The sequence below is a fragment of the Falco naumanni genome, chromosome 5, assembly GCF_017639655.2.
Source record: "Falco naumanni isolate bFalNau1 chromosome 5, bFalNau1.pat, whole genome shotgun sequence".
Taxonomy (NCBI): Eukaryota; Metazoa; Chordata; class Aves; order Falconiformes; family Falconidae; genus Falco; species Falco naumanni.
This window is the reverse complement of record NC_054058.1, coordinates 36,232,459-36,259,503: the sequence shown is the minus strand read 5'-3', so window position 1 is coordinate 36,259,503 and position 27,045 is coordinate 36,232,459. Positions and strand designations below refer to the sequence as shown.

The window sequence follows — 27,045 nt, the reverse complement described above, 5'->3', positions numbered from 1 at the left end:
GATCCTGGACTTTAGGTAGAAGGAAAGTGGCTGAAGCTGGAAAAAGTAGAAACAGAATGTTGTTAAATATTGCCTCCTCTTCGTAATTAAATACTTATGTTAAATGCTTGGAGAAGGGAAGCTGGTGGTGGAGAAAAAAGGTATTACTGTAGTTTCAGAGGAAGAAAATGCATTTCCTCAGTATTCCTAGTATTCCTCAGAATTCCTCATTTGTGTTTTTCATAACGCCACGGAAACTGTCCTAAGATTCCATGAGGGACGGTCCACCAGCTGTGGAGGCAAAAAGCTGCTGACGGAACCAGACACACGAAGCGCACCGCAGCGCTGCTCCCCCAGCCCAACCGCTCCGCGGTGCCCAGGCTGCCGTGCCGCGCTGGCCCCGGCCCGGCCCTCACGGCCGCTAAACGGCCCCGCGGGCTCCGGCCCCGCCGCCCCACAGCGAGGCCGGTGGAGGCGCGGCAGCGCGCACGCGCCGGGCCCGCCGGAGGGAGGGGCCGGTGGCGGCGGGGGGGCGGGGCGAGGCGCCACGTGACAGCGGCGGGGCGGGCGCCATGGCGCGAGTGGGGCCGGCGGTGGGCAGCCCGGGTCCGGCCGGTGCCGCGGTGCCACCGGTCCGGCTGGCGGCGGAGCCCGCGAGAGCCGCAGCCATGTCTTCCGTCGCCTCCTACGAGAGCCTGGTGCACGCCGTGTCCGGGGCTGTGGTGAGCCAGGCGCCGCGGCGCCGTTGGGGGAGGGGGCGCTTCCTCGGGGCCGCCGCGGGCGCTGCCGCGGGCGGGGCGTCTGGCGGGCGGGGGGCGCGGCGGGGGGCGCGGGCCTGAGGGAGCTGTCAGACGGGGGGGGGCGCGCCTGAGGGGGCGGCGGTGGCGGGGCGGCGGGGCCCTGCGGGGGGCGGCCAGGCCCTTGGCGGTCCGAGCGGGGCGTTGGGGGCCGGGGCTCCCTGGCACCGAGCGGTAGCCCCGCCACCCCGCCCCCGCGGGCAGGCTTGCGCAGCCCCGCGGAGCCGCGCGCAGCCCCGGTCCGCATCCCAGCGGCTTGGATGTGGGGTTTGATGAGCCTGGAGGCTGGCTCTGCCCGGAGCGGCGGGAGCCCCCTGCGAGCCGCAGGTGTGCGCCCCTGGATGCGGGCCTGTGAAGTTGGGCGTCCGAGGAACTACGGAATGTTAAGCCTGCCACAAGTGAAGGCAGAGGGGCAACGCTTCAGCAGTGTAACAGCTGTACTAAGCATCCACGTTACGCGTTTGTCTCATAAACGCTTGAGGTGAAGGGTGAGGCAACGAATCGGTGTTAATCAAAACATAAAGCAAGCACCGTGCAGCTAGAGGAGGCTTGTCTAGGTTATCGAATTAGATTTTTCATGTTATGCTTGTAAATTAAAAAGCGGTGTTTAGCTTCTGTAGTTTTCCTAGGATGCCTGGCCCTTCAGTGAATGAGTGCTAGCTCTGTAAATAGCACATCAGCCTTGTGCTTCCAGCAGATGAAGAGTTGTAGCACCATGGAGCACGCTGGACCAGGTGTACTGGTGGATTTCAAGCAAGCTGATGTGGCTCTAGTCCTGAGCTGTTCCAGACTGGCAAGAATTCCTAAATGTGCCTTTTAGTAATTGCTGATCTACTGTTCTGGCAAAACTTCCCGTTCTAATTTGAGTCCTTAAAAGAACTCACAATGTCTTCTCTAGGGTGACAGTCACTGTATGTTACTGAACAATAAAGGCTGATTCTAAAAGGAAAAAAAGACACTAAAGGGTGTTTTGTCTTTATGATAAATAAACATGGGATTATTGTCTGCTCTTCAAAGTGTTTTAAATCTGCTTATTTTAGCATCAAGGCAATGGGGATTTTGTTTCCACTTTCGAGAAATTGAACTCTCTCAAATGATCTCATTATTGAGACACTGCTTATTCTCATTTTACTTGCTTGTACAGAAGTTTCTAGCCCTCACTGTTAGCTTCTTACTCTCATATACTCTCACTATAATTGGGCTGTGCTCCCAAACAAGGTTTGTGGTATGAACCGAGCTCATAAATTCAGCCATAAACCTTTAAAACATGTAATGAAAAGGCATCTCAAGTCTCTTGGTGGTGGTAATTAAGTTAATAGAAATTCCCTATTGTATTTGAAGATGCTTATAGATCTCAGCAGTGATGCTGCTATGAAGGAAGACAGAACATTTTGGAGCTATTGGACTTCTGTACCGGCATGACTTCCACTTGTCGCTAATATTCATCTAAAATTTAAAGCTGTGGAGCAAGAATTTTTGCATAAAACAAGGTGGCTTTTTTCTTTTTATTTTACTGCTTTGTGTTGGAAACCTTGACTTCTATTTTTTTTCATTATAGTAAAGGTGTTCTCATTGATGTAAAGATTTCTGTTTGCTGCTGTAATGTATACATTTTGGAACTTTTGATGTGGGTACTGACTGTTCTGATACTGTCTCACCATTTGTTTAAATTATTATGAAGTGTGCTGATGTGTGGATGTGATGCAAGAATTTTAACAAAGAAAGCAACCCACAGAACTGTGCTGAGGTAATGAGTCAGAAGAACATGTCAGATCACAACATGGTAATTTTTATTTCTGTTCTAATATGTTCAGAGTTCATATATCTTCTAGGCTACCTCATCAGACCTGAGGCAAATGAGTAGTTTAGTGAGCAGCAAAGAAATTGATGCTTGATTTCCTGTGAACTTTAATTGAATTACATACATTTTCTCGAACTCTGTATGTAGCCATAAAGGAACCCTCCTGTTACAGAAGCAGCAAGAATGAGAATTTTATAGGAGTGTTATGGCAGTAGTCAAGCTGCTTTGCTTGACTCCGAGTGTTGGCTGACGACATATTTTTTTTTATTCTTTTAATATTTTAAATTATTATTCTTAGCTGTGGTCCTGCATGCCTCTTCTTGGCAGCAGTCACCTTGGGCCCTTTGTTCTGGCCACTTACTGCCGCCTGTTGGCTACTGCACAGTTGTTTATGTGGTGCTGCGGTTGATCAGGGAACTGATCTGACTGAAGTAGCCCAGTGGAAAAACTTTTTTTTTTCAGCCACACTAGTTTCTTTGTCTGCATCATTGTGTAGGTGCCCAAAAAGTTATGCCACCAGAACGGAGGAGGCAGGGATGCAAATACAGTTGACCAAGAGCTGGGATTGCATAAACCAGTTTGTACCTGTGCTAGTGATTATTCAGTGATAGTGTGACTTGACTCGGCAAACTGCTGAGGTCCAGCACTGACGGGAAGGTGGTGGGAAGGCAGACAGTGAAGCCTCACCCTTTCAACCGTACAGGTTTATACATGTCAGCATATGTTCCTCCAATCGGTAGCATGAGTTACTTGCTCTGCTGGTCTCGCGTGCAATTCAGTAAGGAATCTGAGCCCATCTTAAGCTTTTTCTTTTGCTGGGGAAAGGGCTGGTCCTGCTCATCCCTCTCCTTTCCCTTCCATCCTTGAAATCCTGTCTCCTCCATATGATGCTTCTGTCAGTCACATTGCCACATAGTTGAGTTGCTCCGTTCATAAACGCAGGAGAAAAGTAACTCTGCTTTTCTGAGTTTATTTTCTTCAATTTAGCAAAAAGAGGGGAGAAGGGTACAAATTATCTTTTATTGGTGGTAATCTGTTAGATCAGCTGAGTTATCTTATGACATTCTGTTGAGCTATAGCTTCACATGTTTTAAGCCAGTTCGAGCCTGTAAGGTTCGTTGTGTGGGAATGATTCAAAGCTGTGTCAGGGGCGGTTCAGACTTCATATTAAGAAGTATTTCTTTACTGAGAGTATTCAAACATTGGAACAGGCTGCCTGGAGAGGTGGTTGATGCCCCATCCCCTGTTGGTGTTTAAGAGCCATTTGGACAATGCCCTTAAAAATACTCTTTAACTTTTGGTCAGCCCTGGAGCTGTCAGGCAGTTAGACTAGATGATCATTGTAGGTCCAACTGAAATACTCCCAACAATTTCTCCATTTCCATATTCTGATTTTGCATGCAAATGTGTGTGTTGCTGTATGGTGGGTTACACTGAGAGTAGGTTTCAGGATAAATCTCGCTTTGGGAGGGTGGAAGCAGGATAAATGGGGCAAGGGAAGGCTGGAAGTTGTAATGACTGCAGTCTCATGGCTGTTTTTTGTGTAGGTGTGTCTAACTGTTCTGAGGTTGGCTTCAGAGTTGCCGTAATGCAGCTGATATTAGGAGGTATATTTTGGCTCTTTCTGGCACTTTTTTTTTGTGCTGGCACTAGCATTCTAACAAATGTATTCTTTGCGAATTTTTAGTTAGATGGGTTCATTAATCGTACTTGCTCTCCAGCTGCTTACACAGTAAGTACTGAGAATGAGCAGACACAGGGCAAGTACACAGGAGAGCAGAACCAACCCTTCTGGCTAGAGGCCAAATTAAATGGCTTGCAGTGACCAGGTAGTTCTGGCCAAGTGTTTCCTTTCATTTGCTACCTGGTGTTACAAAAACTGGAGAAACTGAAGTCTTGTTAAGACTTCAACCAAGTCTTAGTGAGGAAACACCACCTGAAAAATAATCCTCTGTTGCTGGTAGTAGACATAGGTCCGAGTAGCCTGCTCAGGAGATGGAGTGTTTCCAGAGGCAAAGCTTGCTTAAATGCAAGGTGTAACATAGCTCCAGAAAAGTCACACCACGCAGTACGCTTTAAACACAGTGCTTGTGTGGCTTGCTGTATCCCAGACCTTGCCACTGTTTGAACAGTTTGCATGGCTCCTAACGGAAGAGTGCCACAGCTTTAGCAGCCACTTAATGCATCTAATACTACTGTATTTAATACTGTTGTAGAGTGTTAACAGGTTTACACCAAGCCAGGGTCGTTCTGAGTTGTGTATCTTTTCGAAAAGCTGTGCAGTATCAGTGCTAGAGTACTAAAGAATGGAGAAGCTGAATGATGGTGGAGGGGGCGGGGGAACAGCTTCTTGTAGGGAAGATAAGGGCATTTGCAAATACATTATTTAACCCTGCTGTAAAGGAGAGTGGCTGCTGGCTTTTCTGTTTAGAGGCTTTAATGGTTGCATTGCACAGGAAGTGAAGAGGGCGTTGGATTTACAAGTGAATCTGGTGACATCTAGGTCATGATTTAATTCATTGTATGTAATTCATACCACAGAGGGTGTCTGGTAGGCAGGTCTTTGTTGTCTAAATTGGTATTTAGTGTAATGCTAGATTAAGTCCTGGAAGATGTGTGCTGCCAGGTTTTTTTTTAATGAAGAAGAGTTTCTGGTTTTTTTCTGAAGTCAGAACAAGGTTATTATGACACAAGCAACCATTGTGTTACAGTTGTCTTATTTTGTTGTGGTTTTTAAATTAGAAATTGGGTATTGAGGCTAATGGGAGTTAGGGCAAGTGCAGTGTGTTTGTCTCCTGATGCACAGTTTATCAGCTCTCAGACCTCAAAAACTTTCTCTTTGGGCAAAAAGCTTCTAATGGTTTTAATTTGAGCTTGATTAATACAAAAGAAAAAAAGAATCTTGTTTGTAAGCATGAGACCAAAACCCACTTGAAATAGGTATTGCTACGTATGGAGTCTATCCCCTTTTTAAACTTACTCAGTAGACTGGTTTCTGGGTGAGAAGTGAAGGGCTACAAAGAGTCTGGTCGGCATCTGTACAAGCAACTGATACATTATATAGCCAGTTTATTTTGTTTTGCAGGGCAGTGTGACTGCAATGACTGTGTTTTTTCCTTTGGATACAGCTAGGCTTAGACTTCAGGGTAAGTGTCAAACTCTAGTTTCTTTTTATGATGTTGTTTCTGTTCATCTTGGCTTGGGTGCTTGTAAGGGTGGTTGTAGGGGGGCCTATCTTGCATGAAAGAGAATCTTACCTGTGTAACACTCACAGCATTTAATCACTTAACACCATTTTTCCAGCTGAAGGTCTTTGCAAAGTATTGGGCAATCTTTTAATTGCCTGAAGAGACTGTGATCTGTGGCCAGACATGGCTTTTAAGTGGTTATCTAAGACCAAAAAGAAAAATAAAGATGTGAGATTACACAGGATGCCGTTTATGTGGTGGTGTTGCTTTTGGCTGTTGAGAACACTTCAAAATGCAGGGGCAGCATCGTGAAAAACTGGTCTAGAATTATTCCTGAGAATGGTTTAAAGGGAAAAGTCAGGGTTAGAACTGGCAATAGGAGCATCCAGTGTTTTGAAAAAATGCATCTGGGTATGAATTTTGTTTTTCTAAAGCTCTATCTTCTAATCAAAAGTCACCAGAATCACCAAGCATTTTAGTGCTGTGACTAAACTGCTGTTTAGAACTAGAGGGAGATCATCAGCCAAGAAATATACGGTTGAGAAATGAGCACCCTATTGCTGTTAAGCATTTTTCAGTGTAGGAGGAGACAGTGTTTTGCTAAGGCTCAGCTGTTTGCAGATCAGCTGTAGGAGATTGGTGGTGTTAGTCTGGGGTCCAAGGAATGATTTTGAGAACAGTTAGGCAGGCCCAATTCTAGTCCCTCACCTAAGGGGAACCTAGCTTTGGTTCCTGTCACAACTATTAGGTTAGGAGTTGGTAACTACAGATACTCTGGTGCACATCAAAACTTGCTAGTCTGAGTAAGAACAAAAAAAAGGAATTGGCCTTACCTAGCATATGAAAATAAGGAGATGCTTTCAGCAGTTGCTGCAGAAGTGGGAAATGTCTGTGCTTTATGAGGAAGAAGAAATGTGCAGGGGGTATGTTCAGATGGGAAAGATAAGGACTTGAAAATGCGTGCTAAAACTTGGAATAATCTAGAAGTTTGATTCTTTTGTTTTCCAGTTGATGAGAAGCGGAAGTCTAAGACAACGCCGGCAGTCCTATTGGAAATAATCAAAGAAGAAGGCCTGTGAGTAGACACATTTTTTTCTCTTTGTCTTCATGTAGACAAGCTCTAAGACTAACTTGAATTTGCTTTTAAAGTGGAATAGTTAGCCGGTATCTCTGTGGACAGGTTTTTATTCTAATTAAAATGTCTCCATCTAAGTGTGATATGATTTGCATAATCTTACATGTTCGTCTTTAGCTAATTTGGATTAACTTTCTTGAGCACCTTACACAATTCTGTTCAGTGATGTAACTGTGCCTCCTCACAAATGCAGGTTTGTACACAAATGTACCTTCATGTACCTACCCGATAAACCAGCTTTGTCTGCCTGGATTCTTGGGTGTGTCCATTTCTCCTAACAAGATGAAACTCTTGGGCAGCAAAGCCAATTTCAACAGGAGAATTGAGACATGTTTCCCTGTTGGCAATTTTTTCTCCAAGGCATGTGGAAGTAAACAAATGAGTCTTTATGCTGGTGAGATTCAAGACCTATCTAAAAGCGATGCTGTGCTTTAGTACTTGCCACACAGGCTGAGCTGCCTGGGAAAAACGCTTCTACGTGTGTCCTTGTTACAAGTATTTTCCTAAGTGAATCCCTGGAACTCAAGTAGACCAGAGCTTCCAGGATATTAAAGCTGACAAAAGTTTAGCTTGACCAATAAAGTTTTTGCCACCTTTGAACTTGAGCAGTTCGCAGTTGTATGCATGAGCGTTTCTCAGTCAGTTGGTGATCTCTTTTGTTCACATTCCTGCATTACTTTTGTCACATGAGGGTAGCAAGTCAACTTTAAATAAAAAAAAAAAAAGGAAAGGAAAAAATGAAAAAGAAAAATTAAGTTAACAGAAGTGGAGAGACTGCAAAAGCAGTCCTCCAACTTTTCCTGTGCAACAGAAAAATCAGTAATCCTGGCAAGAGGGGAACATTGTATCTTCCAGAGGTGTTGGGAAGGCCTAGCTAAGCAATGATACTAGTTTTAGAGATGTTTCTGGAATAACAAAAATCCCCCAAACAACAGCAAGTCTGAAATGGGATGTGAGATCATAAACATCTTGTTCATATTAGTCTGCAGAGTCTTGTCTCATATTACACTTTTGTGCGACTGCTTTTCTCATCTAGTTACAGCAAATAGGTTTAGCTAATGGACTTTTGTAGAAAGTTTTGCTTTCTTCCCTGCGCTTTCATCCTTACTGAATTCTTCTCAAAGTTGCAGTTTGGAACACAAACTTAGTTTTTATTTGTGTGCAGAAGTATTTGTATGTGAATTATGGATGTTAGCCTTGACAGCTTGAGTCATTAAAATAAACTCATATTTTTTTGTCTTGGTTTCATGTTTTGTACTGCAAGATACTTCATTTGAAGATCATTAGAAGTTGTTCTTAATAAATGAATCAAACAAAACTAACTCTCAGTTAGAGGATATGGTACACTTTCTTTCTGCCTTTCTTTTCCAGCACAGAAGAGATAGGTGATGCAAAAACTGTTTTAATTCTACTAATGACTAACTGTATAGTCAGTTAAATTGTAATTGTAACTGTATAATTAGCTAAGCCTGTAACTTCAGAAACGGTCTTAATAATGTGGTATATTGCCAGCTACATGGAAGGAGGAAGCACCTGATGCATCAGAAATGAAAAACTAGCATTTACATCATAAGAACGGTCAGATGCTCTGTTTACCAGCCTTGCATCTTTTACGGTCATCTTGGGAATCCTTATATTCTGCGTATTCCCAATATGTTAATGCATGCTAAAATGCCTCCATGATTGCTGCTGGTCGTTGAGGAGATTTTTTGGGCTGTTAACATGATACCAGTTCTCTGCCTGTCCTGTGCAGCTTCAGTGGAGGTATGTATCATTATCAGGGATTTAGAGCAGCTGTTGAGGTGTCCTTGTTTTACAGGCTTATCAGGCCTGTCAGAGAAGGGAGTTTTGTTAGTCAGCTGTTACAAAATTATTCTTAAATCAAGATAGATTTAGATGATACATAAACAATGACAGTTATTCACAACACCTGAAAAATAAGATAGCTGTGAATCATAAGGGAGTATTCACTTTTTCATCTGTGTTTAATCTAATTAAATTTAAATAGGTAATTTCTTTTTCTCACTTACCTGACTGACTTGCTCTAAACTTTACTGTGAAGCATTTATTAGAAATTCTTCTCACCTGCATATCTCATGCCCCAGGTTGCATCCTTTGGAAAACTTTCCATGGTGGAGTATATTAACTTCAGTATCTAGTCTTCCATTTTTAAATTTTATGTGAGAATTCAGACGCTTTTTTGTCTTCATTACTCTAGGTTGTCTTTTTTTTTTTTTAATTTTGTATTGAGGAAGTAGTTGTCTGTAATTTTTTTCCCAGCTGTGTTAAGCATCGCTTTCTTTCCTTGGAGACGTGAGCATCTCTTTACTGGGGTGTTGTCTTTTGTATTGGACTGACAATTCCATTTCTCAACAAAGATGAGAATTTTCCCCATGCCTTGGTATGTTTTAGTATATGGTTTGAATTGGTTGTACCAGTCTGTATCTTCATGTTGATACCACAAACATGTATTCATCGCCTGGATGTTTGTAGTTCACTGCTGGCTGTTGGAAGAGAGCAAATACAGTGGTAGTACTCACTTCTGGAGCGAGTGAGCCCCAAGCTTCTCACTGTAAATATATTGTACCTCTGCAGCTCCTTTTCAATGGAATTATTCTTGATGACAGAATAACAGAATGTTTAGGGTTCTAAGGGACCTCTGGAGATTATCCAGTCCGACCTCCTGCTAAAACAAGTTCACCTAGAGCAGGTTGCACAGGATTGTGTCCAGGTGGCTTTTGAATGTTTCCTGAGAAGGAGACTCCACAACCCCTCTGGGCAGCCTGTTCCAGTGCTCTGTCACCCTTGAAGTGAAGAAGTTTTTCCTCATACTTACGTGAAACTTATTGTGTTTCCATTTGTGCCCATTGTCCCTTGTCCTGTCACTGGGCACCACTGAAGAGTCCGGTCCCATCCTCTTGATGCTCACCCTTAAGAGATTTCTATACATTGCTAAGATCCCCTCTCAGTCTTCTCCATGCTGACCAGGCCCAGCCCTCTCAGCCTTTCCTCATCAGAGATGCTCAGTCCCCTCGTAACCTTTGTAGCCCTCTGCTGGACCCTCTCCAGTAGTTCTATAGTAGTTTATATATATAGTAGTTACTATAATTTAGAAATTTAAGCACTCGTTTTTTTTAATGGTACAGTCAGGAGTTTTGTATGGCTTGTTACCATTAATGATCAAGACATATCTAGTTAGTATTGCATGTAGTATACAGTATTGTATCTCTGGGACCCTCCACCAACATGTAAAATCAACCAGATCACATACTTTGCTGATCCTCACCGTGACTTTTTCTTCTCCATTAGGTTGGCACCGTATCGAGGATGGTTCCCTGTTATCTCCAGTCTTTGCTGCTCCAATTTTGTTTATTTTTATACGTTTAATAGTCTTAAAGCTCTTTGGGTCAAAGGTCAGCATTCAACCACTGGAAAAGACTTGGTTCTTGGGGTTGTTGCAGGTAATACTTAAAAATCCCAGTTTCCTCAAAAATGTATTTTTAGTATATTCTATGTATTGTTTTTCTTTATGAAGTCCACTGGAGATCACACTGAGTACTTATTCATCCTGCTGTGTGCAGACCTGCTTCACTGTGCAGCTCTGATTGCTCTTCTGTGTCCTCCCCACCTCATAAGTAGGTGCATAAACTGTTCCTTTTGTGAATTCTAGCACAAAGCACAGTGCTGTTTCAGTCTAGTATTTTACTTGTGTCTGATGTGTTGTTTACTCTGGTATCTAAGCATCGTCGTTTTGATGTTGAAGACAAGTGGCAGGGAGAGGTGGTAGTGTTTTTCAGAGGAAAAGGTATACACCAGTTCTGAAATATTTTCAATTACGATAATTAAGAGTTCTTAATGTAAGCATTGGGGTGTCAGTTCTCAGACTTGTTTTTGAGTTGTTATCTGAAAGTGACAGCAAGTCCCTAGACATAGGGAGGTCCAGTGGGGCCTTTAACGTGGATGCTACTACGGTGGCTTCTTTGAAGGGATGATGACATTACTGGCTTTTCTAACAAATCCAATTTGAAACATTATCACGGTGTGCCTCTGTTTGCAAGTAATGCCTTGTGAGAATGAGTGCTTATGTAACCACACCGAAACAAGCTGATTTTTAAAAAACCTGCAAAAAAGGCCTGTGAATTTTTGGGGGGAGGGCAGGGGATGGTGGTGGGTAGGGGAGGCCTTTTTAAATTTATTTACTATTTGCTATTTTATTTATTTACTTCTTTGGACTTTCAGTGTAGTCACAATGAATGGCTGAGTAGTTCGGGGAATGTAAGGAAGGAAATTCTTAAAGTGGCTTTATCACTGTGGGTAAAATATTATATTCTGGAGCACTGGCTACAGCAATTAGGGTAACAGCTCATCAGTTAAATGACTAGCTCTTCTTCAATGCCAGTAGTTTATATCCTTATAATGGAATAATACCTGGTGTAAACTGAAAAATTCTACTTAAGGTGTTTACTGATACTCCCTACCTATCTCTCATTCCTACTACTGGTAGCAAATACAGGTTGGAAAAATACGTTAAAAAAAAGCAGCACCTTTCCAGTCTGCAAAGTAAAGTTTTATGACTTCCCTTAACTGAGTTTGGGTGAAAAATTACAAGGAAACTGTGCTGTAGCCTGTTACTTCTTAATGCAATCATGTTGACTTTGGCTAAGAGAGGTTAATGTGGCTTGCCTTCTCTAGTGCTTGATTTTGCTCGTAACTTCTTTGAAGAGCTGACTGTAGTCCTTATGAAGGATACTGTATTAAAGGAAAACAAAAAGGCACAGTGTAGGTAGTAAGTTTCACCTTTTTCAGATTTACTGTTCTTCCTGGTGATATAGTGTGTCCATCTCAATATAATGGAATGATTCAGTCTGTCACTCAGACTTCTTCCAAAGCAACTGAAGCAGAATCAGTTGCTAATTTTTGTGATGCAGAAATATTAATAAGAAAGGTCAGAAGCTTGTTTTAACATAGTTAATTCAATGTGACTGCCTTGGTCATTACTGAACAGGAGAGACGTATACCAAGTGATTGCAAAGATAATGTCACTTAATTCTCCCTGTTAATTAAGAACTGTATTTTGCAATACCTCTTTGTTGCAGCCTTATGTATGCTTATCGGTTTCTTTTCCTCCATCTTAATTTGTGATACTCAATTTCCAAGCTTTATGTTGGGGTTTGTTACTGTGTGTAATCTCTTGCCATTTCTAAGCCTTACTTAAAATACTTGCAGAATCCTGTGTTTTCCACTGTAAGTGTACTTAGTGAATCTAAAAGCTCGATATTCTCATTCTTTTGGCAGTGTAGGAGCTCTGTTCTGGTAATCAAGCTGTATGCGTTTATCTGTTTTGATCTCTCCCTATAAAATAATCCTTCTAACCTTATTACTCTGTGTTTCTTTCTGAAAGTAGGCAGGCAGCACGTCATCACGGAGTGAAGTAGGGCATGAAAAAGTAGAGTATCTTGTGCTCCAGTGTGGTGTAGTATGCAGCAAAGTAACAAGTTCACTTAAGATTCCTTCAACATGTTCATATTTAGTGTGCTTTGTTGTTTGGGGTGCTTTTTCTGGTTTGGTTTGTGGGTTGTTTTTTTTTTTTTAGTTTCAGAGAGGGGTAGCAGAAATGTCTTGCCACTGCATGCAGTCTGCTGACGACAAATTCATGGTGGTGCTGTGGGGGGAATATGTGAAGCAGCTCATTACAAATTACCTGTTTACTTTTCCCATATACTGTGTTAATTTTTTCCCCTCTTCCTACCAGTAATTTCTTTAGTGTGTGAATTGGGGTAAAAGGGGATAAAAAAAAAAGTTTGACATAATCTTCTGGCTTTTGCTGATTTTCTGTGTGCTGGGTTTTGTATTAGGTGTAGTGAATGTACTCTTGACCACTCCTCTTTGGGTAGTGAACACACGCCTGAAGCTGCAGGGAGCAAAGTTTAGAAATGAAGACATTGTACCAACCAATTATAAAGGTATAATAGGTAAGTACCTATTGTTGTCTTCAACCAAAGAGAAGTTTGTTAAATGAAACATTTCAAGGACTGTGAAGTTTGAAGACTTTTATTCATGTAACCTGTTTCACCCTGGAATCTCTGTGCTTCCCCATCACTTTGCAGTCACTGAGTTTTATAGGAAACTGGACATGGCCATTTCTGGTGGTAATTAAGAATTTATAATATACGCACCTGTAACTGCAATACCTTTTGCCAAGGCAGGTATCTTACCATACAAATACTGGAGTGATAGTGAGCCCACTGAGGTGGTAGCTGGGAGTCTGCGTTTAGACAGACAGTCTGCAAATTAAACTTCACTCACCTTAATCTTTTAATTGCCTACATGTTCAGGCTGTCTTCCTTTTGAAAAGAAGTAAATAAGTATTGTTGTTTTGAAGGTTTAAAAGACCTTAATCTTAATGCTGAGCTTGTACTAAAAAGAGCAGGAGTCTGCAGATGATAAGCTCTGTTTGCATTAATGGTGATGTGAGCAAGAACCTCCTTTGTCACTATTTTTGCATCAACTTCCAGATTAGAATGGAAGATAAAAAGTCGTATAAATGACTGCAGTGGATTTTTATACAGTTTGACTATATTAGGCTTCAGGTGTAACTTTTCTTACCTTTTACAGTCAGAATGTTGTACTCATTATTTTATGTGTTGTGTCCCCCCCCTTTCTTCTCAGATGCCTTTCATCAGATAATACGAGATGAAGGAGTCTTAGCGTTATGGAATGGTACTTTCCCCTCCTTGTTGCTGGTCTTCAATCCTGCCATACAGTTCATGTTTTATGAAGGCTTTAAACGGAAGCTTTTGAAAAAGCAGCTGCAAGTGAGTGTGTTTTGAGGCCAGGTGATGGATATGCTCTGTTATAGGACGGCTCTGACATGCATTACTTGGAGCAAATTCAGAAATGTACACATGGGTTTGGTTCTTGTATTTTTGAGGGTATTTTTTGAGTTAGTATATCTTCTAAAAGCGATCCATCATCGTGAAGTGAGATGCGAATCTTTCACATCCTTAGGAAGGATATTCCTGTGATGAATTCCTCCTCTTGTAAAAATAAAACTGCACCTCTTGTCCACAGTCTGGATTTAAAGTAGAGATTTTAAATTCTAACATATCTGTTTTGTAAATATGTACATACAGACTGTTTTGAAGTCACCTCTTAACCCTTTTCCCAGTAAATGAAGTATATTGAGCCTTTGAAGTATGACAGAATTGTTCTAGTCCCTGTCATTTCAATAACAATTTTTTCCTGAAGCCCTCTGTTTTTAAGTATCCTTTTTCCAAAGATGGACACTAGAATTGAACACAGCATTGCAACCATACCTTCTGATTATCTAGAGGCAGAATCGCTTTTCTGTCTCAGCTTTATAGTCCTTTTTCTTTGTCCTTTTTCTCTATATCAGATGCGCATCTCACCTGAACGTATGTTCCTTTTACGTTCTAGCAGATGGAAAAGTATTTGTGTTACATTTTAGGATAATGTCACAGTAGATGTTTTTTGTGACTTTAGAATGCATTTAGCTGTATTGAGATTTTAGATCATATTCATATGTTACAGAGGCATCTTGTTTTTCCTCAAGACATAGTGAGATTATTTTTACATGAGATTTTGAATCATAGATGAGGCTTGGGGTTTTCCTACCATCTTTAGGCAATGCTGCAGCTGTAGCACTCTTTATTTGTGTCTGATGGACCTATCCAGTTACATTACAGACAATACGATTTTTTGAGTGACAAGCTGAACTTCCCTCTGCGTTGTTGCTTGCCTGTTGGCTAATTGCTATAGTTACTTCTTGTTTCTTTTAAATTATTTAGTTCTACCTTAAATTAGGGCACGTTTTGTCCATGATCAGTGGAGAAGGGAAAATACGTTTTTCCCCTAGCAATGGTCATTCTTATCTTGGATAACATTTTTCTTCCTATTTGATCTTTTCCTGATTGTCTTAAATAGATCAGATTGACTGTCTTAAATAGATCAGATTGACTTTTTTAAGATCTGCATGTTGTCTGCATATTTCTGATTGCAATCAACATATTTTGCAAATTTGGAGCATGTTTTGATACGGGCACCTTCTCGTTTTCGGTGATTAGTTCACACTGTTAGACTGAGATGCACTGTAATCAGCTTAAGCTGTAACAATGTATTTGGTGCACTGTGGAACATTGTGGGCTTTGAAGGTGAGCATGGGCTCCCAGCAGGTGTTCTTCATTAGTAGGGGACAAGATTTTTAGCCTATGTCATCAAGACTAGAAGTCTGCCTGATAGCGTAGTGATTATGTCTCACATATGTTCACAGAGGGGTACAAGGAGCCTTTCACCATCACCTTTTCATATGTGCTGTGACTTGACAGTTTATATGTTGCAAAAGCTGAAATGCTTATTGATCGGTACATTTAAATGCTACTTCCCTATCTTTTGTCTACTTTTGGTGCTTTACATTGGTCTAGGTGTATGGCTTTATTTCTGCTATGTTTTAGTAACCTACTTGTAGTGAGAAATGCAAAAGCTTGTGAGCAGGTAGAGGTTGCAAATAAACTTTAGTTGTGGGAAAGTAAGCTGGTTAAATTATAACTCTTTAAAATGGGAAGATCCGTAGACGTGAAATCTTTATGCCAAAGATACTTAGATAACCTGGTAGCAGGTACCAGTACAGAATCCCCAGACACCTACAGGTAACTGTCTGGTTTGGTACTATGTGGACGTAATATGTTCCTTTATCTTATTGAACAGCTCACATCTTTGGATGCTTTTGTCATTGGTGCAATAGCCAAAGCAGTTGCCACCACCCTCACTTATCCTCTGCAGACAGTACAGTCAATTCTGCGGGTAAGTAATAATTTTATTTCAGGGTAACTGCCTTTGACTTGTTCTGTATAATGCAGGCCTTGTTCCTGTGGCTTGTTTTTCTTTGTGTTAATGAACCCATCATTTTTGGGAGCTCCTTTTGGATGATGCAGTCAGTGATAAGGATGCCTGTCTTTGATCCTGTACTGACAGATTCTGATAGAACTCTGTATTACTGGTGCACATTTGTTTTGAGTAGCTGTTAGGATTGACAACATAATGCATCAGTACAGCATCTTGCAGAAGCTGATGCACTATGCTGCTTTTAGGCATTACAGAAATGTAGCTTTACTTCTTTAAATATAAATAGAAAATGTGTCAAATGGAAAGTTAAAATTAAATCCTCTAAACCCAATTTGTTTCCAGGGTAATCCAAAGGGTTATTATTTTATTCGGATGATGGCCTGCGCTTCTCAGTAGCCAGAAAGTGATTCATCAGGGCAAACTGAGCTCCCTCATAAATGATATTTTTAATCACTTGCCCAGCCTTGTACACTAATTGTAGTGGTAATGGAAACACTTGCATTTATTCTCAGTTGCAGTTTGTATGTTTGCTGGATAATGTTGCTACCTTCAGTATGTACCAATGTTGTTGTAATATTGAAGCAAGACAAAGGGGGGGGGGGGCAGGGGAGTAAGGGACCTGGCCCTACATAAGCAAGCATATTGTACTTTAATTTCTGTGCTTTTTAATCTGGTTTTGTAAGTTGTTTCTCGATGGTTTTTATAACAGTTAAATATTAATAAATGTTTCCACAGAAATATAATGCTATTTTCCGAAGTAAGGAGAAGCTCTAACTTGCGTTTATGATAAAGCCATTATATATGTTCTAAAACTTCTGTAGATTTGGAGAATTAGTTGAATTACTGAATGTGAACCTTCCATGCTAAGGGAATCGCTTTTCAGGCTTGTCTAATAGAGGACTTTCCTTGTCAATTGTTCATCTGGAAAAAGTGATTTTCTTGAAGGCTTTGTAATTATTTTAGTTTTTCATTACTTAGAGTGAACTAAATGTATTTTGATTCTTGATAGCCTGTAAAAAGATAGTTTGGATGCTCTGTTTCAAACCCAGCAGGACTTGAATCTATTTACTGTGTGGTTACTGCTACCCTGAAAAGACACTAGATGAAACTTTTGTGTCTGCACAGCTTTCTACTTCACCACCCTAATGGTGCACAAAATGACATCTGCGTTGTAGCTGTGTCAGCAACACTGTGGATTCGTCAGCAGTCATCTTTTCTGAGGTTTTCATAACTTTTGATGATCAGCTGAGCTAGTGTCTTCATTCAATGTCTTAACCTGTCTCAACAGCCTGGATGCATCATGGGGGTTAAACTAGTAAGACGGGCTTCTATTTCTGAAGTGACAGATAACAGAAGAATGTTCAAGCAAATTTAGCTTTGTCGGATAAATTGCAACATCAGTCTGTTTTTAATTTGTGATGCACTTTCTGCTGGTCTAAAGGAGAACTGGAAGGAGAGTTGGAGTGCTCTATTTTAGCCTTAGCATTGCACAGGAGTGCAATTTTCATGGGGCTACATCAATGTAACAGCTTCAACACCCTTTCCTTTCTGTGGTTGCTATAGAAATGGTTACCGTCTTGTGGCTATCACTTCATGTTTGTCCGTCTCCTTTTGGCTTTTTGAACAAAATTCTTCTGTCTTTTGGTGACAGTGCCATTCTTTGGGGGGGGGGGGGGGGAAAAGGGCAGCGCTGGTAAGTTGTGCTGCCAGCTTGATGTACTAACCAGCTGCTGCTTGCTGCTTAACTCAGCTGAAGTCACTGAAGCTAGGTCCCTGCTGGCTTGCCTGAGCAGTGATGAGTTAGTTGCCTTTCTGCTAGAGCACAGCTAACCATCAGTGTCCTGGTGGTGGTGGGTTTCTTCTCACTGTGGCCCACTGTGAAATAAAAGGTATATGTGCTACTTGTTAGTGCCAGTCCATCCTCTCCCTGTGATGATGGGAAATATGAGGACCCTGTCTCTGGTTCTGCGGTCAGTAGGGGTGACTTCTTTTCCTTTGCTCTCTGAAAGAAGTAATAGCCAGAAAACCTGAACGCTTTGGGTTAGAACAGCAGAAACACGCGTCTGTGATACCTGTCCTGTCCATTCAAACTCGTACTACTTCATAATGGGTTTTCTATCTAAAGCTAGCGTTGTTACATTTGATGAAGTTTTTGTCACTTACACTAAGTGATGTTAAAAAAATATTAATAAAGGTTTAGTATTTTCAGAAATAACATTCTGCATGAAGTATACTTCATAGGGGGTTTTGAAACAATTTTAGCAAATTTACGCACAAGCTTATACAAGCTCAATATAATTCATATAAACTTACACATCGTAATTAAGTTCTGTCTTCGAAGCAGAAGTACAGGACTCTTCTCTTCAAACGTAAACCTTTAGCAACTAGAACTATTGTTTGAACGTTATTAGAGTTCTTAGTAATGAAGTCTCTACACTTTTTGCTTTCAACTTTTTTGCAAAGTGCTTGTCTTGCTTCCATATAATCATAGAATAGATTGGGTTGGAAGGGACCAAACAATTATCCTGTGTAATTGATAGTGGTAAGCAGCTTCCAGCCTTGGCATTTGGCATGTCTATCTCCCTTTCAGTCATTAAAAATACATGGCACTGGTATTACTCATTATGTAGTGAAACTGTTCTTTAGCCTGTGTGTCCGACAAGAGTGGATGAATTGAATTTGCCTCTGGAGAAACAGCAATACTGTGAATGTTCTTAGTGACCCTGGGTGGAAAAGTTCTCTTTTAAAACTCAAGCCTCTTCTCTCTAGTATAGAGAATGCTAGTCTCTTTGGGAAATCTGCAGTAATCAGTGAAGTATTGGTGTCCTAGGGAGAAGTGAATTTTTTTCCCCCCTTGATTTTTGTACCTTATTTATGGTACAAAAATAGTCTGATGGTGGAGAAGAGAGGAGAAGGGAGCATCTAATCGTAGTGTAGTTTGGAAGTCTGTGAGTAATCTGGGCAGAGACTGGTATTGTAACTTGGAACCTAGTTAGCAGGTTTTTTGGAGGTGTGCCTGAGTCTTTGACAGTAATCCTTAACATGAATTTATCAGTATAAAATTAGTTAGTTGCTGGTGAGAAGATTGTGGATTGTGAGCATGTATTTGCTTAATAAAGGAAGATTTCCAATGGCATTCTGTTGCTGCTGTTTCCATCTGAGTTCTTGAGACATATTGCAAAGGGACCGTGTCATCCTGGCATTTTCTTAGAATTTCTGAACTGCCTAAATCTGCTTGCATGCTCTGCCTGCTGTCAATGGTGATTTCTTACACCTAAGAAGTAGCAGTTGTCTGACTAAGTTCTGGGAGAAACTCATCTATAGGCAGTGGCTGAAGTTCACCTTTCATGGCACAAAAGTGTAACACAGGCTTCAAAAGCTATTTAGCTATGTTGTTATAAATACAAGTGTGGCAGCCCTGGTATATCAGTAATTCATAGTTACAGCTTGCTGACAGTACTATCAACCTGTATCAGGTAAGAGTGTCAATGAACAGTAGAAAAGGAGTTGCTGAAATTGTTAAAGTCTGAGACATAAAATTACAGCGGCAGCTATCATGCCTACTGAAAAACAGGTTGGAAATAAACAAATGCAGTGAGTAGAAGAGGAGTAGGCCCAGGTAGGTGGATCAAAAATTCTGGGTTCTTCCACAACAGTTCCCATATCCAAGATCATTGCTGGGCAGATAAATTTTGGGTTCAACTATGCAATCTCAATGTAATAATGGTTTGCAGATGTATGAGGCTTTGAATCTCTGTTAAATGAAAGCTGAGCGAGCCAGAAAGAACTTGCTTTGAATGTCATGTCCCTACTAAGACTCTGCAAATTACGCTTTTGAGATCTTGAAAACTGTTTCCTCCAGAACAACCAAAAGAGAGTAGATATGGCTGTGTAACACTTCCTTATAATCCATCTTAAAATCAAAACAAATTATTGTAGCATTTACCTTTTTAATGCTTGCTCTGTAAGGTTCTGTAGTGTGAGCGTTGGCCTCAGTTCTTCACTCATGGCTAGCATAACCTGGAAGATGTTAAAAGAGGTTTAAGATGGGCTTTCCAGATTTTATGTGTGTATGTTGGGTTTTCTGTCTCACACCATGGGGCAATAGTACAACAAAATGCTCTTCATTTTTTTCAGTTTGGACGCCACAGGTTGAACCCAGAGAACCGAACACTAGGCAGTCTTAGAAATGTTCTTTACCTTCTTCAGCAGAGAGTGAGGTGAGCTTTCAATTTTTTTTTCTTCCCAACTTGATATAGAAGACTTCAGCCTTACTAATATGTTAAAAACGTTGCTGGATCTGACTCTGTTTTTTTGACTGACTTAAACTTGCCATTTGAGTCAACCTGCGTTTTTTGTAATATACTGCAGAGTAAGTACACAAAGCCAAATTCTCCTAAATATCTGTACGGTAAATGTTATCAGGGATATCTATGGATACAGGTTCATTCACCTCTTGAAGCAAGTTTCTTGCACAAAAGAGTTAATTTTCTGCAGAATTTCCTCTTTAAAATATTAAACATAGCTGGCACTCAGGAGATAAGAATGAATTTAAGATTCTTAGAGTGGTTATTAACTTGTGATAATCTTATTTGTAGTGTGCCAATTTACTTAAAGCAGGCTATTTACACTTGTTTTCTTGGTTTTGTTTTTGGGTTTTTTTTCCTTCTTAGGCGTTTTGGATTAATGGGACTCTACAAAGGTCTTGAAGCAAAGCTCCTGCAAACAGTCCTTACTGCTGCTCTTATGTTTCTAGTGTATGAGAAACTGACTGCTGCAACCTTCACAGTCATGGGATTAAAGCATTCACACAGGCATTGAAAAAGGAACCTATGCCAAAGATTATGGGGTCTAGAAAACACGTTCTGTTTCTGAGACCAGTCTGGGTAACAAAGGGTCCTCACTTTCTGTGTTCCTCTTTCTTTTTAGCCACCTCCATCTCCAATATTTGGAGAAACTTGGCATACACTCTGTAGGACCTGTTGCCATGAATTCAGGGATAGGCCATTCCCTACTTTTCTGTGGACTCTGTGTTAAGAAACAAAACTTGACATGAAATTTCAACTACTATATGACTTGGTTGACTTTCTTTGCAAGAATGAGTATCTCTCACTATGCTTTGTTGTTTTCCCTCAAATCCTCCTCAGCTATTCTTCTGTCTTTACCTTCTGTCAGCAGCTGGTGGGGCTTGGGGTGTTATTTCCCTTGACCTGTGTTTATGTCACTTCATATTTGGTTCATTAAAATAATTCATAAATAACAAGATTTTTTACATAGTTTTCTTTTAAGTTCAAGTGTGTTTGTGGCACAGAATGATAGGATATTGCCCCAAATACCTGGTGGTGAGATTTCTGAACTGCTAGAATGTACGTTACTGGTGAGTGTAGGCATGCTGCCTTTTTGAACCCACTTACTTTTGAATGCAGATACTGGCCAGATGCAGTGGGTTTGCGTGGCAAGGTTTTGGTTGAGGGGGGAGCTACAGGGGTGGCATCTGTAAGAAGATGCCAGAAGCTTCCCCTGTGTCCAATGGAGCCGATGCCATCTGGCTCCAAGATGGACCTGCCACTGGCCAAAGGCCGAACTTACCAGTGAAGGAGGTAGTGTCTCTGTGATAGCATATTAGGGGGGGGGGAGAGGGGGGGGGAGAAAAAAACAAATCTGTGCCAGTGGGAGAGAGGCGTGAGACTGGGAGGGCAGCAACTCTGCAGATGCCAAGGTCAGTGCGGAAGGAGGGCAGGAGGTGCTCCAGATGCCAGAGCAGAGATTCCCCTGCAGCCTGTGGTACAGACCACGGTGAGCAGGCTGTGCCCCTGCAGCCCGTGGAGGTCCATGGTGGAGCAGATAGCCACCTGCAGCCCGTGGAGGGCCCCACGCCAGAGCAGGTGGATGCCCGAAGGAGGCTGTGACATGTGGGAAGCCCCTGCTAGAGCAGGTTTCCTGGCAGGACGTGTGGATCTGCCACGGGGAATGCATGCTGAAGCGGTCCATTCTGAAGGACTGCACCCTGTGGGAAGGACCCATGCTGGAGCAGTTTGTGAAGAACTGCAGCCTGTGGGAAGGACTCATGTTGGAGTTCATGGAGAACTGTCTCCTGTGGGAGGGACCCAATGCTGGAGCAGGGGAAGGGTGTGAGGAGGAAGGAGCTGTAGAGATAAGGTGTGATGAGCTGGCTGTAACCCCCATTCCCTCTTCCTCTGCGCTGCAAGGAGGGAGAGAAAGCGGGAATTAAGTTAAGCCCGGGAAGAGGGGAGGGGTGGAGGGAAGCTCTTTTTATGGTGGTAAGTTAAACTAATTTCCTCAAGTCGAGTGTTTTGCCCATGACTGTTATTTCTGAGTGATCTCCCTGTCCTTACCCTGACCCACAAGCCTTTCGTTGCATTTTCTCTCCTTTGTCCGGTTGAGGAGGGGAGTGAATAGAGGGGTTTAGGTGGGCACCTGGTGTTCAGCCAGGGTCAAACCACCACAGAGAAACATAACCTCTCGCTTTTTCAAGCCAAGTACCTCAAACTGCTTCAAGAAAATGGACCTGCTACACAGAAATTGCTGAAGATCTGCGACCCTGTTCCTTGTGAGGATATGTGAATTCACGCCATGTTCTCATGCAGACAGGGAGTGCTACCTTATGCTTCAGACTTGTGTGCCCTCTCAAAAATGTGCTTTAATTATTTTTCCACTGATTTTCCCAGATGCTTTCCTGACCATAAAGGTCCTAACTGTTGTCCCAGTTAATGTAAGTATATATGTTCTTTTTGCATCATTTTGGTCAATAGTCCCAGGCCATAAAATCGAAATAAATCCTGCTGTGTCCACCATTAAGTTTGCAGTAGGATTGTTCTGATGAACAGTTTTATATTTGAAGTGCTGAGAAATTCTATGGCAGTTTAACACCAGGAATGACCGAGAAAAGAATTAAGTGCTGCAGGAAGCATGTTACTGAACTGCTAAATGGCACCCTTTTTTGGGTCTCAGTTGAGTCAATTATAAGTATGAAATTGGAATGCAATTCTGCAGACAATGCAGAATTGTCTCTTGAACAAGAATAAAAACCTTTACACTGCTTCTTTTAAGAGTATTGGGAGTATCTGTATACAAGAAGAATGCCCTTAACTCGGTGTTGGATGTTTTTTAGTCCAAATGGGATTTACATAGGACAAGTAAGAATGAAAAAGCGTAGTAAGCTGTAATTATATTCGATGACATGAAATTTAATGAAAGACCTCACTACTGGAAAAGAAACAACCACAATTCTGAGAATTTCAGTGAAAATATTCTTCTGACTGCAATGAGTTACCCTGTGGTAAGATTGTCTGCTGTCTTTTTGGTGTTTTTAATAAGAAATTTAGAATCAGTAGTATGGGTCTTGATAAGCTACTTCACTTTGAAATTCCTGCTGGCAGATCATTGTGGGGAGGCAGAGAGGCTGATGGCTTTACATGGATGCAAAGTGGCTCTCGTGCCACTTTCGCAGAAATTTGCATGGGTGCTAGAAGCTTTAGTTCAGCATGTCTCAGATTTTTCTAGTTTGTGGCATGAAGGAGCAATTCTTGCAAATAGAGAAAGATTTTTCTGGTTGCTGTATGTATAAGAAGAAAGTAAATTCTTGCTTGATATCTGACCAAAAAATACTTGCTACCAGCAGTGTGGTTTCAAAGGGATAAAGTAATACTTCATTTTTGTAACAAAAGCTGAATACAAAACAACTACGTAGAGAAGAGTGCTGGCCTTGGCTCTGTCTATGTTACCATTAAATGTGGAATAGGCATTTTGCGCTAAACTCTCTGCTTGGCTCTGCTGACCAGTTATAATGAACCATTTTCATAAAGGCATGGGGGGAAAAAAAAAGCTGTTGGAGCTGGGAGCACCTCTAGTCTCCTTTCAGTGATAGACCTGTAGTATTTAAAACTTTTTTTGCTTCTGCATTCTGCAGTATTGATTTAGACATTAGACTGAATTGACTGAAAGGCTACTTAACCTCACATGGCTGAGCCAAATGAGAGACGGTTGAGGAATTTGTTCAATCAGCAGGCAAATGCTCATGTTATAGGTGGTACCTCTCCGCCTAAGTTTTCTCAGGTATGGTTTGAACAGATGATGACATTTCTGTTAATTCCTAAAAATTATTCTAGGCTTCAAAGGCATTATATGTATCTTTTGGGATTAAAGAATCATAATTTATCAAAGCAAACTATGAAAGACAGTACTTCTGATCTAGGTACGAAAGTTGTAAGTCACTCATGTTAGATAAATACTGTTCAGAAATAAAACCAAAATACCAAATAATTTTACTTGGTAATAAATTTACTTTAAAAAGACAAAATAATTTTACTCTCTTAAAATATATTTATGTAAATTATTATTTCCTGATGTTCTCCTCACAAGCAAATGTATAACTTCAGGAGGTGTTGTGAAGATGATTCAGCTAATCTGGCTCTGTAGTTGGGTCATTTCACTGGGGGGAAAAAAAAAAGTTGTAGGAGAACTAATGATACATTTCCATGACAAACAGCACAAAACATACAAGTATTCTTTTAGGTAAAATTGACTCCTGATGGACATGATTTTGGCATTTGAAGCTGGAGATAGACATGGAGGCAAGTATGAGGTGGTGTGGCACAAGAAGCTCTGCACCCAAGCGCTTGCAGTGAAAGGCTCAACCCCAGGGTTGTAGTTGCCAGTGTGCTGCATTTCTGCTGCGTGGTCAGTATGTAACTCTATGTTCTAGCCAAAAAATTTTGTCAATTCACTTCTGGAGAACCTAACAGAAAATATTTTCATCCTGAAGTGCAGAACAGACCTCTTGCCTCTTTTGTTGTTTGTTTGGGTTTTTTTTTAATACTATTTTTGAGGGAAGAAAGAAACGAGAGATGATTGTGAAAGACAGCAGTAGAGAGGATCATCTGTCTTAGCCAAGTTTCGTCATAGATAATTCTGTCCTCAGCTCAATCTAGGAGATTTAAATTTAATCTTGTCCTGTTCTTTCTCTTCCCCACCCCACACTTGGATTGAAGGTAGGAAACTCCTATGGCACCTCAGAGATTGCAAAACAAGTGGCTTCTCGGGTTTCTGTGATGTTAAGGATGAATTCTGCTCCTGTTTGCATTCTAGACCTTGCCTCTCAGGATTACAGATTGTTTGCCCATGTTTGCAGATTGCTTGGCTGTATAGTAGGGCAGTATTTAACACATTTTAGTGTGTTTTATTGTTATTCACAAAGCCTCAGGTTAGAAGTTGAGAGCTGATAGGGTATAACATGTGCTGGTTAGAAGTTGAGAGCTGATAGGGTATAACATGTGCTGTTTGTCTTCAATAACATTGTTGAATTGCTTGAATGCTGCTGAATAGCACTATCTGTTGCCAGAGCGGGTTGTACTTTGCTGGAAGAGCTGCTCCATTGTATGGTTTGCCTTTGCTGGCTGCACCAAAGAAAATTATTAAAACTTGAAAGCTGACACGTGCTTTGTGTGGGAGGAAAAATGAGATTTACCTCCAGTATGTCCAAGAGGAATAGAGTGTACTGCACTGCAAAGCTGCTCATGCAGATTAATCCTTCCATTACGCATCTTGCTGCTCATCTGCCGAGGAAGGAAAAGGGGGTTGCTGACCCTGCTCCTTGCTGGCCTTCTGTAGTAAAGGCAGGCAAACACAGTCCATTCAGAGGGGGGGGGGGGGGGAGGTGAACTTTCAGGACAGGAGTATTCCTGCACAGGTGTCTGTTGAAAAACACGGTCATTGCCATCAGTGGAATTATTTTTCCATCACATGTGAAAACATTTCTCAATTGATGAGCATGGGGCAGGAGAGCACAGAGCCATGGGAGGGTGGAAGCTCTTTAGGAGGCCAGCACTGCTTATCACAGCTGGGGCTTAGATCTTTTTTTCATTTGGTTTTGGTGTGGGTTTTTTTTGTGGGGGTCTTTTTTTTTTTTTTTTTTTTTAAACCCAATATGATTTAAAGCAGGGTGTTAGATCAGGTCAGGCAGGTTATCTAAATCAGTTGTTCTCTTACAATTGTTTAATCACCCAATCTAAAAAGCTGAATTCTGTGTCTACAAAGGCAGCTTCACATGGTGGGGTAGAAGATGCTTTTTGCATAACAGACCTCTCTGCCTCTTGCAGGTTTTTTTTTGAGGCAGAAACCTCTCTTGCTTTTAGGGCATGTTCTGACAGCATAGATTGCAGAGTCCTCATCAAAGAGTGTTTTCATAGTATTGGAGAGGGGTCAGGTCCATCTCTTGCAAATAAAGCTGTGCATGACTGCGTGGTCCGCATGGAGCTGTACCTTAGACCTAGTGTAAAACTTCACAAGTGTGTAACATCAGGATATAATTTACTTAATAATATTTATAGCTCACAGGTTTTGATAGTACTAGATAAAATAGGTTTGCTTTAGGATTCCATAAACAACAGGAGAAGAACTCACTTTGAACTGCTGCTATGCCATGCAATCAATAAGCTGCCTAGTACAGATCTCTGTTCTTCTTTCAGTTCGTGTTTGAAAGAAATGGACTCTAGAACTTTCTGGAAAATAACTAAATAGAGATCTGTCTACCTTTCTATTTAGCTAACAACAGTTTTCTCTGCTGTTGTAGCCATGTGGTTTATCTGTCAAAACAGCTGGGAGGGCAGCACAGACACTTTTTAAGGTAAGGGGCAAAAGCCTGTGCAGAGATAGATTTATTTGTGTTGTGCAGTCAGGGAGGTACCGGTGCAGCTACTGCGGCGGGGGGAGAGGGAGGTGCTGTGGCTTGGTGGTGGTCCAGACCAGAAAGCTCAGTGAGACAAGGGTCTGCCTCCGTGGCTAACAGCGAGGGAGACGTACAAGCGATAGCAAGAGCAGGGCAAAAACTATCTGTGAGAGGTTCCCAGATGCACATCTCTGGCACCTGAGCAGATCCTGCCGTAGCACTTGCACAGCAGAGCCTGGCTCACGGGGGTGCTATCGCCGCAGTAATGAACCACACAGTTCTCGTCATCCCCTCGGCCCTGTCAGTGGTGGGAGTCTGCATTTTTACAATCACAGGCTGAAGGTTCAGATGTATATTCTTTCGGAGCTAGAACTGTCTGAGTAGGGATTTTTTTCTTGCAAAATACCCCATGACCCAGTGCTTTTCATTTGCAGTGCTGCTCGCTGTGATTTTTTTAAAGCAGCTGAAGAAAATAGTAGGTGTGTCAAGGCTGCTGGTATTTTTGCTTGGATTTTGGCTGCCTAAGGCCAATATGCTAGGTTGTAACTGAGTCAGAAACAACTTAAAAGTTACATTTTTACTGGTCACACTGGGAA

At 41.6% G+C, this 27,045-nt stretch overlaps 1 protein-coding gene across 1 annotated transcript; it reads left to right on the top strand.

The window, feature by feature from the left end:
• The first annotated feature begins 529 nt into the window (after positions 1 to 529).
• On the top strand, positions 530 to 21,025 carry SLC25A17 (solute carrier family 25 member 17). Its single transcript, XM_040595780.1, has 9 exons — positions 530 to 701; positions 5,663 to 5,723; positions 6,774 to 6,840; positions 10,210 to 10,361; positions 12,756 to 12,872; positions 13,570 to 13,715; positions 15,625 to 15,720; positions 19,900 to 19,982; positions 20,436 to 21,025. The coding sequence occupies exons 1-9, from the start codon at positions 552 to 554 to the stop codon at positions 20,581 to 20,583; spliced, it is 1,020 nt and encodes a 339-aa protein (XP_040451714.1). The 5' UTR covers positions 530 to 551; the 3' UTR covers positions 20,584 to 21,025.
• The last annotated feature ends 6,020 nt before the right edge of the window (positions 21,026 to 27,045 follow it).

Bases quoted from the DNA above. Each gene is read 5' to 3' on its own strand.
- SLC25A17 (XM_040595780.1), top strand. From the start codon at position 552: ATGGCGCGAGTGGGGCCGGCGGTGGGCAGCCCGGGTCCGGCCGGTGCC. The intron at 15,721-19,899 runs GTAAGTAATAAT...CATTTTTTTCAG, and splicing joins CAGTACAGTCAATTCTGCGG to TTTGGACGCCACAGGTTGAA. The intron at 19,983-20,435 runs GTGAGCTTTCAA...TTTCCTTCTTAG, and splicing joins CTTCTTCAGCAGAGAGTGAG to GCGTTTTGGATTAATGGGAC.